Here is an 11,459-nt window from a genome sequence, read left to right as displayed (position 1 = left end):
GGCTGGAGCTGGTGTGGCACAGCTGGGATGGGGATGGGATGGGGATGGGGATGGGGTGAGGATGGGGATGGGGTGAGGATGGGCCCCGCAAGGGGAGGGGCCGGAGGGCCCTCCCCGTGGGGCAGCCAACGCAGAACCTTCTTTTGATTGATTTTATGGGGCGAGGGAAAACAATAATGATGCAATAAAAGCCTTGATAGTTTTAAAAACACAATGCAATTCTTTAATAGTTTTTTTTATATACCAGTGATGCTCTTTAAAACAAGACCCGAAAATGTTTTCCAGGCTGTTTTGCATCAGCACACATTGCTGTGTTGTAAGTCATCTCCTGGGCTGTATTGCCACGTGCTCTTGCATCCCTCAGGTTTTTTTGTGCTAAGGCCATGCTCTTTGTGTTGCCCGTTTTAGCCTTGGTAATAATTTCTCTAGCAAGACCAGAGGGTGGGAAAGGAATCCTCTTAAATTAGGCTGCAGTTCCACATTTACATAATTTCATATTTACAATGTGAAATTCACATTACAATTCCACATTTACAAATGCCACTGCTTTCTAATTTTTCTGGTTAAAGATTCTGCAAATCTGACAACTGTGCCACTGTCTTGCTTTGAAACGGGGAAAGTCCTTGAGGCATTATCTGCCTCACAAGACTCTGAAAGCTAAGGAACGTCAATAAATTACCAGGTTAATAAGATGCACTTAAAAGTCTCCGTAACCGGAGCCGATGGAGGAGGCAGATACAGGGCTGAGCTGCAGGATGTTATCTTGCAAACCTTTTAAAACTGCAGAGAACTTCGGTCAGTCTCTGAACCTGCTCTGAAGGAGCTCTTGGTGGGCCTTTGGGGCGGTGGTGTGCTTCCTGCAAGGCAGGTCAGGAGCAGCGAAGGCTGGAGCACGCTCCCTTCGGCTGGCTCTGCTCAGAGGTGCGCGTCTGAGACCTCTGAAATGGGGGGCATTCTGGTACCCAGAGCTGTCAGGCTCGGCTGAGCTGCCTGTACATGCCCAGGCTGGTACCGCGCTTCATAGGAGAACATCTGTTCCTCTCAAATGACAATTTTATACAATTTCCTTTGCAAAATACAGTTGGGCTTTGGTGTAGCATAGTTTGGATATTCAACTAAACTTGTGTGATTGAAGGGCAAATATTAAGTCCTAGACTTAATGAAAGCTCATAATGAGTAAAGTAGCATCTAAATAAAGTAATTGTTAGAAAAAGTGTGGTTTTTTTTCCATTAGAGTGACCGGCTTCTAATCAAAGGAGGAAAAATTGTCAACGATGATCAGTCATTTTATGCAGACATATATGTGGAAGATGGTTTAATAAAGTAAGTTAAAAATTTATATTTTATAATGTAATTTCCAAACATGATACAGTGCCATGGGATTTGAACAAGGTTCCTTTCCGTCATTTTTCTCTTGGAAATATGTTCCCTTTTTGAAAAACAAGGACAGCTTTTTAGAATATTGTCAAGACAGAACTACATTAGTGTACTTGGGTGGCTGGAAAGACGTATAAAGTGCTGACAGTTTGCGCTCTGTTGTAAGTCGTACAGGAGACGAGTGAGGAGCCAGGTTAAGCTCTGCGAAGGAGCACGTCAGAAGTAGTGTACAGAGTCCGGCACTGAGACCTCAGCAGCTCCTCTGTTCTGAGCGGGGTCCCTCAGGTGATGGCCTCATGTGTCCCAACGCTGCTAAGCCAGTGCCGGAGCTGGGAGGGGTGGGATGGGTGCTGCTGGGCCGGCAGGGTGGGACCCGCAGGGTTCTCCGGCAGACCCCAGCTCCGCTCCCGGCACCGACCGAGCACACCACGCTCCCTACGTGCAGCTGCTTCTCCTCCCGGGGGAGAACCGGGCCCCGCGGTGTGAGGAGGCCGAGGCAGTGCACGCCTGCGTGCCACGAGCAGTACTTAGAAGTTGTTTTTGCATCTTCACTTAAAAGTTGTTGCCAATTAACAGGAGATCTTAATATCGTTTTCAGACAAATCGGAGAAAACCTGGTTGTTCCTGGTGGTATAAAGACAATTGATGCCTACAGCCAGATGGTGATGCCAGGGGGGATAGACGTCCATACCAGACTGCAGATGCCTGTCATGGGGATGACCTCTGCTGATGACTTCTACCAAGGCACGAAAGCAGCCCTGGCAGGAGGAACCACAATGATCAGTAAGATGGAGCAGCATTCGAACGGACTTTTAAGTAGAACATTGTTTAGCAAAATACATCAGGCCTTTTATCCTTGCAGAAATTATTTACCCTCATAGCAGAGAAATGTTAATTTTTGCTGTAGAAATCAAAGCATTACAGAGCTAATTAAAATGCATTATGTGCCTTTCAGAACCTCCTTCTGTTGCTACACACATATATTTAAAATATATAGTTGCTCCCGCTTCACCTCATAAGAGAATAAAATAGAAGAAAACTTTAAACACCTTTTAATATGTTCTTAATAACTTTGCAAGTGTGTTTTTATACGAGTTTTTCAGCTCTGTGAGCATGGGTTCTGTTTTTGTGTTAATGTAAAATAATTTTGATTTCTGTTTTGTTCTTGTTCTGGTCCCAAGGCCCACTGTAGTATGTGACTGAAGGACCAGTCTCAACAAGTCCTGGCGTAGCTCTGTACCCATCTCATAGCCAATACTGTAGGGAATAGGAGCAAAGATAAGTGCAGTAACTGATGGGCTGTGAGTGACTGCACATGGAAAATGCCCAAGGGAGCTGTGCAAAAGTGCGCAAGGACATGCTTTGGTCACCAGCCTCTCTCAGATGCTGTGCTAGGTAGGCTGTGTGAAAAAAAGGCCTAATAATAGTCGTAACTTGGGAGTTCGTTTGTTCCATTTGTTTCACTTTATCTGGGAAATTTATTATCCTTCATCTTTAATCAATGCTATAAAAATGAATTAGTATTAAAATGTCTCCTTTTCACAGCAGTAAAGTCTTGCACAAGAATATTGGTGGCTGCTGCACTCTCCAGGTATTTCTCTAGCCCTTTCCCTGGCACACGTGCTAACGCTGTGCAGTGTTTCCTCAGTTGACCACGTCTGCCCGGACGTTGGGACGAGCCTCCTGGCTGCCTACGAGCAGTGGCGCGGGAGCGCCGACAGCCAGGCCTGCTGCGATTACTCGCTGCACATCGACATCCCTCGCTGGCACGAAAGTCTGAAGGAGGAACTGGAAGCCCTGGTGAAGGACAAGGGTAAGGACGGAAAGAGCGATATTCTGGCAATAACCCCACAAAAAAACCCCACATCATACTTACTGCGGTATAGGCACACAAGCAAGTCGCCATAGGGTAAGGATAGTTATTGCTGCTCTGCCGTACTCCTCTTTTACCCAGTGATAAATGGGGTACGTGGAGGGGACCATGCTCCTTCGCTGTTGAGGTGTGAACTGCCCGTCCTTTGCCATCTAGGAGAAAGTTGTGAACAGGGGTATTGACACCGGGTTCATACCATAACACCTTGTTCATGTGTACTCACCTTGGGGCAATTTACAGCCCAGTCATGAAAACTGATTTTGGAAACTAAAGGAACGGTATCAGGCACCCTGATTCCGGCTGCCTGATGTACAGAAAAGTATGTAAACAAAAAGATTCAAGACGGGGCTTATAGAATAAAATTAAGGTTTAGGCTTTCCATAGAGATTTCTTTTGTGCCTGTAATTCCTGCCCATCCTGAAGTACCCGCTGGACATGGCTTACTGGAAAGCAGGCCATACGGCAGGAATTCATGCATTTCATTAATACTTATTTCCATATTTGGAAGTACATTTCGATTTCAGATATGCTAATGTAGAGCTAAATGACTTCAGTGTAATTTGCAGTCTTGCAAGCAAGGGCTTAATTGGTCAATTAACATAGAAATTTGCAGTGAATTTCCTATTAAAATGTGGAGTGGCTGAAGTAATGTAGCTATTCCAAGCTTATAACGAGTATTTTTCATATGTACGTTCACGTGAAATACAATTTATTTGTAATTTGATCGTAGTTTGGGATTAGTTGTTGCCTCTATCCATATAAAATACAGTAGTAATTCTCCAGCTTTGACTCAGCGCTTCATGAATCATCCTTTATGTTAGATGGAAATGATAGAAATGAGGATTGCGTGCAATGCTGTATGCAAAGTACTGCCCATCTATTTCTCTAGCTAAATAGCAGTGCACTAAATAACAGTGCTCTAATATTAGAGAGTCTCATCTTTGCTGTAATTTAGTCTTAGCACTAATACACTAATTCAAAGACAGTTATCAGAAAGAAGTTGAGGATAAACCATAAATTGAAACCACCACTGGAGGGAAAACTCAGATTGGGAGCAAAGCGTTTGATTCTGTGCATTCGGACCAAGTTACAGAGAGTACCTAAAATCAGAAATAGGCTATGGGTTGGGGTTTTTTTGGTTCAGGTGCCTCCAAAGACAGGGGTGTATTGTCTTTCCTGGCTCCCAAGCTTTGGGGTTCAGTTCTTGTGGGGACAGTTCCCATTTCAGCCCTTTGCCTTGCTTTGTTTTCAGTCTAACCCTAGCCGGCACAAACCCTCCCCGGTTTGAACGCCCCCTGCTCAGCCCACACTGCGTCACTGAGTTCTCAGCCGTGACAATACACACATGTCATTTTCTTTTCTCAAGGTGTGAACTCCTTCCTGGTTTTTATGGCCTACAAAGACAAACTTCAGTGCACTGATGCCCAGGTAATAGAGCCAGCCAGCGTCCAGTGAATGTCATCACCCACGCTCTGAGCGTGGACTGTGATTTGTCTGATGTTGGGCAACCCCCTGTCTCTTGGCAGATGTATGAAATATTTTGCATTATTCGAGACCTGGGGGCCATTGCCCAAGTGCATGCTGAAAATGGAGACATCATCGATGAGGTACAGTACTTACATTCATTTAAATTAAAGGTTGACCAGAGTATTTTGATTTAAGGCAAAGTGCTGTAGTGTCTAGGGGAAGGTGGAGCGGTGCCAGCATGCTTTTAGCCTTCAGTTGGTGCTGCAAATTCAGTAGGGATCGGTCCAGATGAGAGAAGGAGGAGCAGCCTGCTGTGACACCTGGTTGCTTTGGGGAGAGGACCAGTGAGCACTTTCCAGTGGTGTCTGCTGTTAGCAGGGCATCACCCCGGTTGCTCACCTCTGAGATCTCCGGCAGCAGCCGAGCCGAGTTGAGCTCGTGGCCTTGCAGCAGAGCAGCCTTGGTCGGTCCGTGCGTGTGGGCCCCGAGCCTTGCAGCAGCCAGGGGAATGGAGAAACGGTGCTCCCGCATCCTGCCCCTGCGCCTCCACCCACGCGCTGGGGGGGATCTGCTCTCCGGTGTAAGGGGATTACCCAAGCCTTGGAGGGAAAGGGCTGACAGGAGACCCTGTGGTGGCAGCATGTGCAGACAGAAGAATGTGCAGGGGGATTCGGGGCATCTCCTAAAATCAGCAGCATCCTCCCAATTCCTTGCACACACTTGGGTGTCATCACAGAAATCTTTACAAGGACTGTTCAGTGGTTCCCAACAAGTACGTTTTGGGGCTTCTTAAAGGATGACTGACTGCCTTAAGTGACACTTTATCACATTATCTATCTTGTTTAGAAGTCTTGAGTACTTGAGAAAATAAAGAGGTTTGGATCTTTTGAAATAACGTACATTACACTTGGCAATATTTACCTCCAAAAATGGTACTCAGGAACTTCCTTGGTATTGCAGACTTGGTTCATGTTCATTATTTTTCCTTTTTACCTTTAGAAAAGAAAATCTTAGATACATACTGCAATGAGATGATACAAGGTAGAACTAGACTTGCAGTTCCTTTTAGCTTATGGTCATGCAAGTGTTCAGTGTGGTGTGGGAGGAGAGTTTAAAATGAAAGCAGGATCCCAATCCTTCAAATGGGCTTATTTGAGCGAACAGGATAAAAGCTAATTCCCACCTCCCCAGGATTTTAGCTGAGAAACCTTTTCTTCAGCTGGCTGTGAAACATAATGTGATCCCAAGCAGTTCAGTATCTTCAGAAGTATTTTGTTAAGCTGCCAGTGTGATGACACTCAAGCCCTGGGGACAAACTTGGAGGATATCTGCAATAGAAGTACAGTGGATGGAAAAATAACCATCCTGTAAGAGCAGGATCCTTTAAAGCCTGCGAGATCTGGTCTGTAATGTTGAATAATGTCGTTGCATCTAATGCCTGCTAAGTGGGAGCATTACATGATACAGAACATCACAGAAAGGAAACTGGACGAGGTGTGTGCTAGACATCTGCTTTCAAAGACAACGTGAGTAACCTTGGTGCAACCCAGCGTTCCTTCCAGCTTCTGTCACTGGGGTCCCGGCTAACAGGGAGTCCCTGTGGGGACTTGATTTGTGCCCAACGTGACGTGAGGCTGTGGCAGCGGGGACTGAGTGCATTGCTCTTCGGGGGAGCTGGTGCTGCCGGAGCAGTGGAGCCGGGTGGGGGAGGACGTGGGCACAGCCAGGTGAGGCTGCTCAGCTTCAGCCCATGTGCTGGGGCACACGGCTCTGCCAGTGGCCGTGCAAAACCTCCCCTCCCGCTGCTGCCTCCCCCCAGAACTGCGAGGGGGCAAGCAGCAGCAGCCTTTCATCTGAGCCACCTCCCTGCTGCTGCATGGCAAAGTGCACCGGGGCCGGGGAGTGCACGTGGCTGTGGCTGCGTGACTTACCGGGCGAAGCTCTGGACAGTCCCGCGTGCCTTGCACCCATTTCTGCTTCCTCTGCAGGCTTCTCGGAGCAGCTTCAGGCAGCCTCAGGTCCAGGGGAAACGTGTTCCTTTCCTGTAGCCGTGCATCATATCTAGCACAGCCTTAGAGTAATTGGTGACAGGTTTAAAATCCCACATCCTCCAGAAATATTTGAAGAGTGGTTTGAAGGGTGGGGAAGGTCCAAAGGTACCACTGGGACACAGCAGTTCCCAGTCCAGAAATGCTTCCCAGCATGAGGTGGGTCTACCAGGAAGTAGCTGCAGCAGTTTATGGAGTGTCACAGGTATAAATGGTATCTCCTAGTGGTATTCATGAATTTCTGTCATCCTTCAGGTACTTCTGAAAAGGTGCTTTGTGTCCCACATTGCTTCAGACAGGCTGTTCATATCACTGACTGCTCTTTCATTCATCTTTGTCCACCTAGGAGCAAAAGAGGCTGCTGGAACTCGGGATTACCGGGCCAGAAGGGCATGTTCTCAGCCGCCCCGAGGAGGTAATGTCTCCAGTCCTTCAGCAGAACTACCCAGGGGTTTAGAACAGCTGCTGCGGCTGTAGCAGAGGTGCCCTGAGACGTTTTCTGCCTGTGTTCTGGTGTCTGCAGGTGGAAGCGGAGGCAGTGTACCGTGCAATTACCATCGCGAAACAAGCCAACTGCCCCTTGTACATCACCAAAATAATGAGCAGAGGTGCAGCAGATGTGTTAGCTCAAGCAAAGAGAAAAGGTAAAGCGTTGTTTCATATTCACACACTAATTGAGCCTATTTAAATATGTCCAGGAATATCATTCTAGCTGCAAGGTTTAAGAACTCGTTATCACCCAAGTTCTCTCACGTTTTAAGTGTGCTAAAACTTGGTGTTGGCTTTTCTTCGCAGAGTGTGCCAGAGCTAATTGGTCTGAGCTGTAAATATTTGAGGAGATGTGCTTGAAACTTTTGACAACTGAATCTCAGTAGACGCAGCTGAAAAAAAGGAAATAATTCACTTGCAATAATTTGTCATGAACTAAATGAAAAATGGATCTGGAGCAAGCTCCACATTCAAACTGGGGGTAGAGTGGGAAGAGCTGGAAGCAAGCCTGCGGGGTGCAAGACAGAAGGCCATGCCCAGGGACAGGCGGGCGTCCACAGCCACCTCTGTCCCCAGCCAGGAGACTCTGCTTTGATTTAGAGGAAGGCGTGATGGTTTGTGGATACGAATGTGTGTTTGGTCTAAGGAGAAAATAGATGGGTTCAAAACTGGTTTTGACAGCATTTCCCAGTCGTATGAGGTAATCTGAAGGATTAATGTGAATTTAAAAAGCTGAAATACTGAGAACACTGAAGAAAAGTGAAACTGTCTTGCATTGTTAACCGCGGTATTTGTCAGCACTGTGTGAAAAGAGGCTGCAGGACATGCGGCGCGTTTGCACTCATTAATTTATTGCTTTATAGGCACAGTTGTGTATGGAGAGCCCATTACCGCCAGCCTGGGCACCGACGGGTCGCACTACTGGAGTAAGAACTGGGCCAAAGCTGCAGCCTTCGTCACGTCTCCCCCCGTCAGCCCAGACCCCACCACGCCGGATCATCTCACCTCCCTCTTGTCCTGGTGAGTTCCGTGTCAGCACGGATGCCTGAGCACATCTGTCGTGTTTGCATCCTGCCTGCATTTGTTCAAACGCCATTCACAGCGACAGCATCGCCCGCAGAGCGGGGACTGGCCAGGGGTCACAGCCCCTGAGCTCCCTGGCGTGGGCCCCCCACCTTTTGCTGGTGGGTAACAGCCACCCCATTCCTGGGGGCACCCCCAGTCTTCTCCCATACCTGGGCACTGTAGGATGCAGCAGCACAGCAAAGGCTAGCACACAATTCAGCTTTCCCCTTGATATTGTCATCAGAGTAGGAAAAATAATCTACCAATTGTTGCACTTTTCCATATCAAAAAAGTAAATCTTCGGGTCTTTGAGCAAGGAGCCGGGTGACTCTTTCAAAAAGAATCTAAATTACGCTTTGATGAAGCCAAGTAATAGTTACCAGATTTTCTGTGTAAAAATCAGGCTCATGCTGCCCAGTTCCTCCTTCAGAACTGGAGGCGGGGAAGGTTCAGTGTCCCACGGGATGGCACAGGAGGGACAGCAGTCGCTGCCGCTCTGCCTCGCTGTGTCCTAGGGAAAGCCTCCTGCGCTGCTTTAGCATTAAAGCCAAAAGAAGGATTTTATCAGAAGCAGTGTTGGGCATTTGCAAGATTTTAAAATGTGTGAAAAATAAGCTTTTAGGGCACGTCACCGTGCAGAGTTGTTTCGATGTATTGAGTTACGCAGCAAAGCCCCAGGGGTCGGCAGGAGCGTCTCTGGAGCCGTGCACGGACCGAGCGGGTGCTGGCAGCCCAGACCGGGCAGGGAAATACAAACGGGCGGGGAAATACAAACACCCATGTGCTGGGGCTGTATCCAGGACGCAGCCGCCAAGCTGTTAATCACGGTTGGAGCTTTGCCACGGGCCGGGGTTTCACATTTCACAGCAAATACGCACCAAATTTGTCACCGCTGCCTTGCAGAAAGCAATCCACAGAAGTGGGGATTCATTCACAGCGGAGGGTTTGCATTCAGGTGCCTACAGCTCGGCCCTAGCATCTTCACAGCCCACTGAGTGGCACGAGTCAGTAAAGCTCTCTGCATTAACTGCAGTTTGGTATGGGTGGAGTTAGAAAAATCAGATCCAGAAGTAATGCATGAAGAATTTTTGAAATGGGATGAGAGATGTTTATGGATCCAGATAATTGTAAAAAAATTGCATTCATATATATTGTAAAGAAGAAATAAACATTTCTTAGAATTCCCTGAAATGTGATTTTTTTTCCTTAGAAGTATAAACAGTTGTCAACAAGAGAAGAGCGTTTCATGTTACTATATCTTACATGGTTTATAAAGATATCTCAATACATTTAATATTTTCTTAAAAGAGGCAGTAAAACACAAACATAGTTCAGTCTAGCACAGCTTTGACATAAGTCTGGAGGCATGCTCCCAGGCTCGTCAAGCTACACATGCTCAGTTCTCTTCTTGCCCTGCCGTGCCCTGCCTGCCAGCATGGATCCAGTTCCTCCCACTGTAGTATATGATAGTACATAACATTTGGGTTTATCCAGGATCTCATTTTATTTAACCGTATCCTTGCTTTTAAAGAACCTTGCTTGGAGAACCATTTCCTAAAATAATCTGAGGTTCAAAAGGAAGATACAAAGATTAAAATGTTGGCTTAAATAGTAAAAATAATGGGCAGTTTAGGAGAGAATGTAAATAGTGCTTATGAGGCTGCTGTTTACATCTTTTACATTATTCCAGTGCTTAATTCCTGTATAAATTAGTAGAGTGAGGTGCCCCTGTGTACCTGTAAGAGTTGCCTTTTAACCTGACTTCCCTTGGGATTTATGGATCATAAGTCGCCTGCCTTTACAGTCTTTGTTGGTGAAACCAATCTGTACCAAACAGACGGAGCGTGAAGCCCACGAGCCGTGAGTGCCACACGCAGTCTTCCAGGCGAAGGTGGCGTTCGCCCACCGAGAGGAGTGGTGTCACAGGGCAGGGGAGGTGGTGTTGGTGCCGAGAAGGCTGTTTGCGCCGTCGGGTGCCTCCTCTGACCTCCTCTGCTGTGCTTTGCCTAGCGGGGACCTGCAGGTTGCAGGCAGCGCTCACTGCACCTTCACCACCGCGCAGAAGGCAGTGGGGAAAGACAACTTCACCCTCATCCCCGAGGGAACCAACGGCATCGAGGAGCGGATGTCGATAATTTGGGAAAAGTGTGTGGTAGGTACTAAAATAACGCTGATTCCTTACGAAGCTGTGGAGGCAAGCGCACGTGAGCAGTGCTTGTGCTAGGTGATGTCAGCATCCTTGTTAATTCAAACGAGCCAGGAGGTGTGACATTGTCTAGACTGCTACTTCAGAGGAGCTAGCTAATGAGAGAAAATGTCACACTCGAATGCCTTCAAAGTGTCTTCAAAGGCTTCGGTACGGGGATCATCCACCCCACTCTCACTTGCAGTCGCAAGACAAAGTTTCTCCACCACATTTTCCTAAGGGTAAGACATGACATTCCTCTTCCCTGGTGCTTGCAGGAGGCCTGGGGAGGTGGATGGGGACAGGGTGTCTCTCCCTTGGTGGCCGTGGACATGGACGTGGCTGTGCCTGCCAGCTGCCCGGTTGCCCCAGGCCCCGCTGGTGGGGTTGGGTTCCCATGGCGCCTCCGTGTCTCCCAGGCAGAGGAGCTCTGCTGCCGAGGGAGAGCCGTGGTACACGAGCATCTGGCCGGTGGAATTGAGTCCCGTGTCCCTGCACACCGGTGCACCCTGCCCTCCCAAGGAGCATCCCTGGGAGGCTCTAGCCTGCATCCCACAGAGCAGATACATCTGGGCAGACTTCCAGGAGCTTGGGAACCAAGCCACCCTGAAGTCTCTGTCTTAGGTAGGCTTTGAACAAAGACAAATAGAATTTATCTTAAGAAAGAAAGATGATAAATGGCACTATTTGTGTTCACTTCCAGTCTTTACTGAAATATCCTTAACCATCTTTAGTGAATGTGAGACACCTGTACAGGGAGTTGGAGCCTACCAGTGAAAGTCTTGTTTTTCAGAGATCTTAAATTTCACAGAGTCCAGGAAAAATAAAACCCATCTATTGTTTTATTTAACCCACAGGGACAAGGCTCAGCCTCCCACGTCTCCCTTTTCCCTGTAACTGCAGCCCTGTCGCAGTGTGGATCCTCACCGCACGGTCATGCGGCTGGATCCTGTGA

The 11,459-nt window shown here is 47.7% G+C and overlaps 1 protein-coding gene across 1 annotated transcript in view; it reads left to right on the top strand.

Annotated features, from left to right (window-relative positions):
- Nucleotides 1–11,459, top strand: part of DPYSL4 (dihydropyrimidinase-like 4) — a 29,178-nt gene that overhangs the window by 12,234 nt on the left and 5,485 nt on the right. The window contains exons 2-10 of the mRNA XM_009326006.1: nt 1,235–1,323; nt 1,976–2,160; nt 3,026–3,190; nt 4,617–4,678; nt 4,777–4,857; nt 7,112–7,180; nt 7,289–7,409; nt 8,118–8,274; nt 10,330–10,471. Coding sequence (XP_009324281.1) covers nt 1,235–1,323; nt 1,976–2,160; nt 3,026–3,190; nt 4,617–4,678; nt 4,777–4,857; nt 7,112–7,180; nt 7,289–7,409; nt 8,118–8,274; nt 10,330–10,471 — 1,071 coding nt within the window. The remainder of the gene's footprint in view (nt 1–1,234; nt 1,324–1,975; nt 2,161–3,025; nt 3,191–4,616; nt 4,679–4,776; nt 4,858–7,111; nt 7,181–7,288; nt 7,410–8,117; nt 8,275–10,329; nt 10,472–11,459) is intronic.

Source organism: Pygoscelis adeliae, unplaced genomic scaffold, assembly GCF_000699105.1.
Source record: "Pygoscelis adeliae isolate BGI_AS28 unplaced genomic scaffold, ASM69910v1 Scaffold4, whole genome shotgun sequence".
NCBI classification, from domain to species: domain Eukaryota; kingdom Metazoa; phylum Chordata; class Aves; order Sphenisciformes; family Spheniscidae; genus Pygoscelis; species Pygoscelis adeliae.
This window is presented reverse-complemented; position numbering and strand designations above follow the sequence as displayed.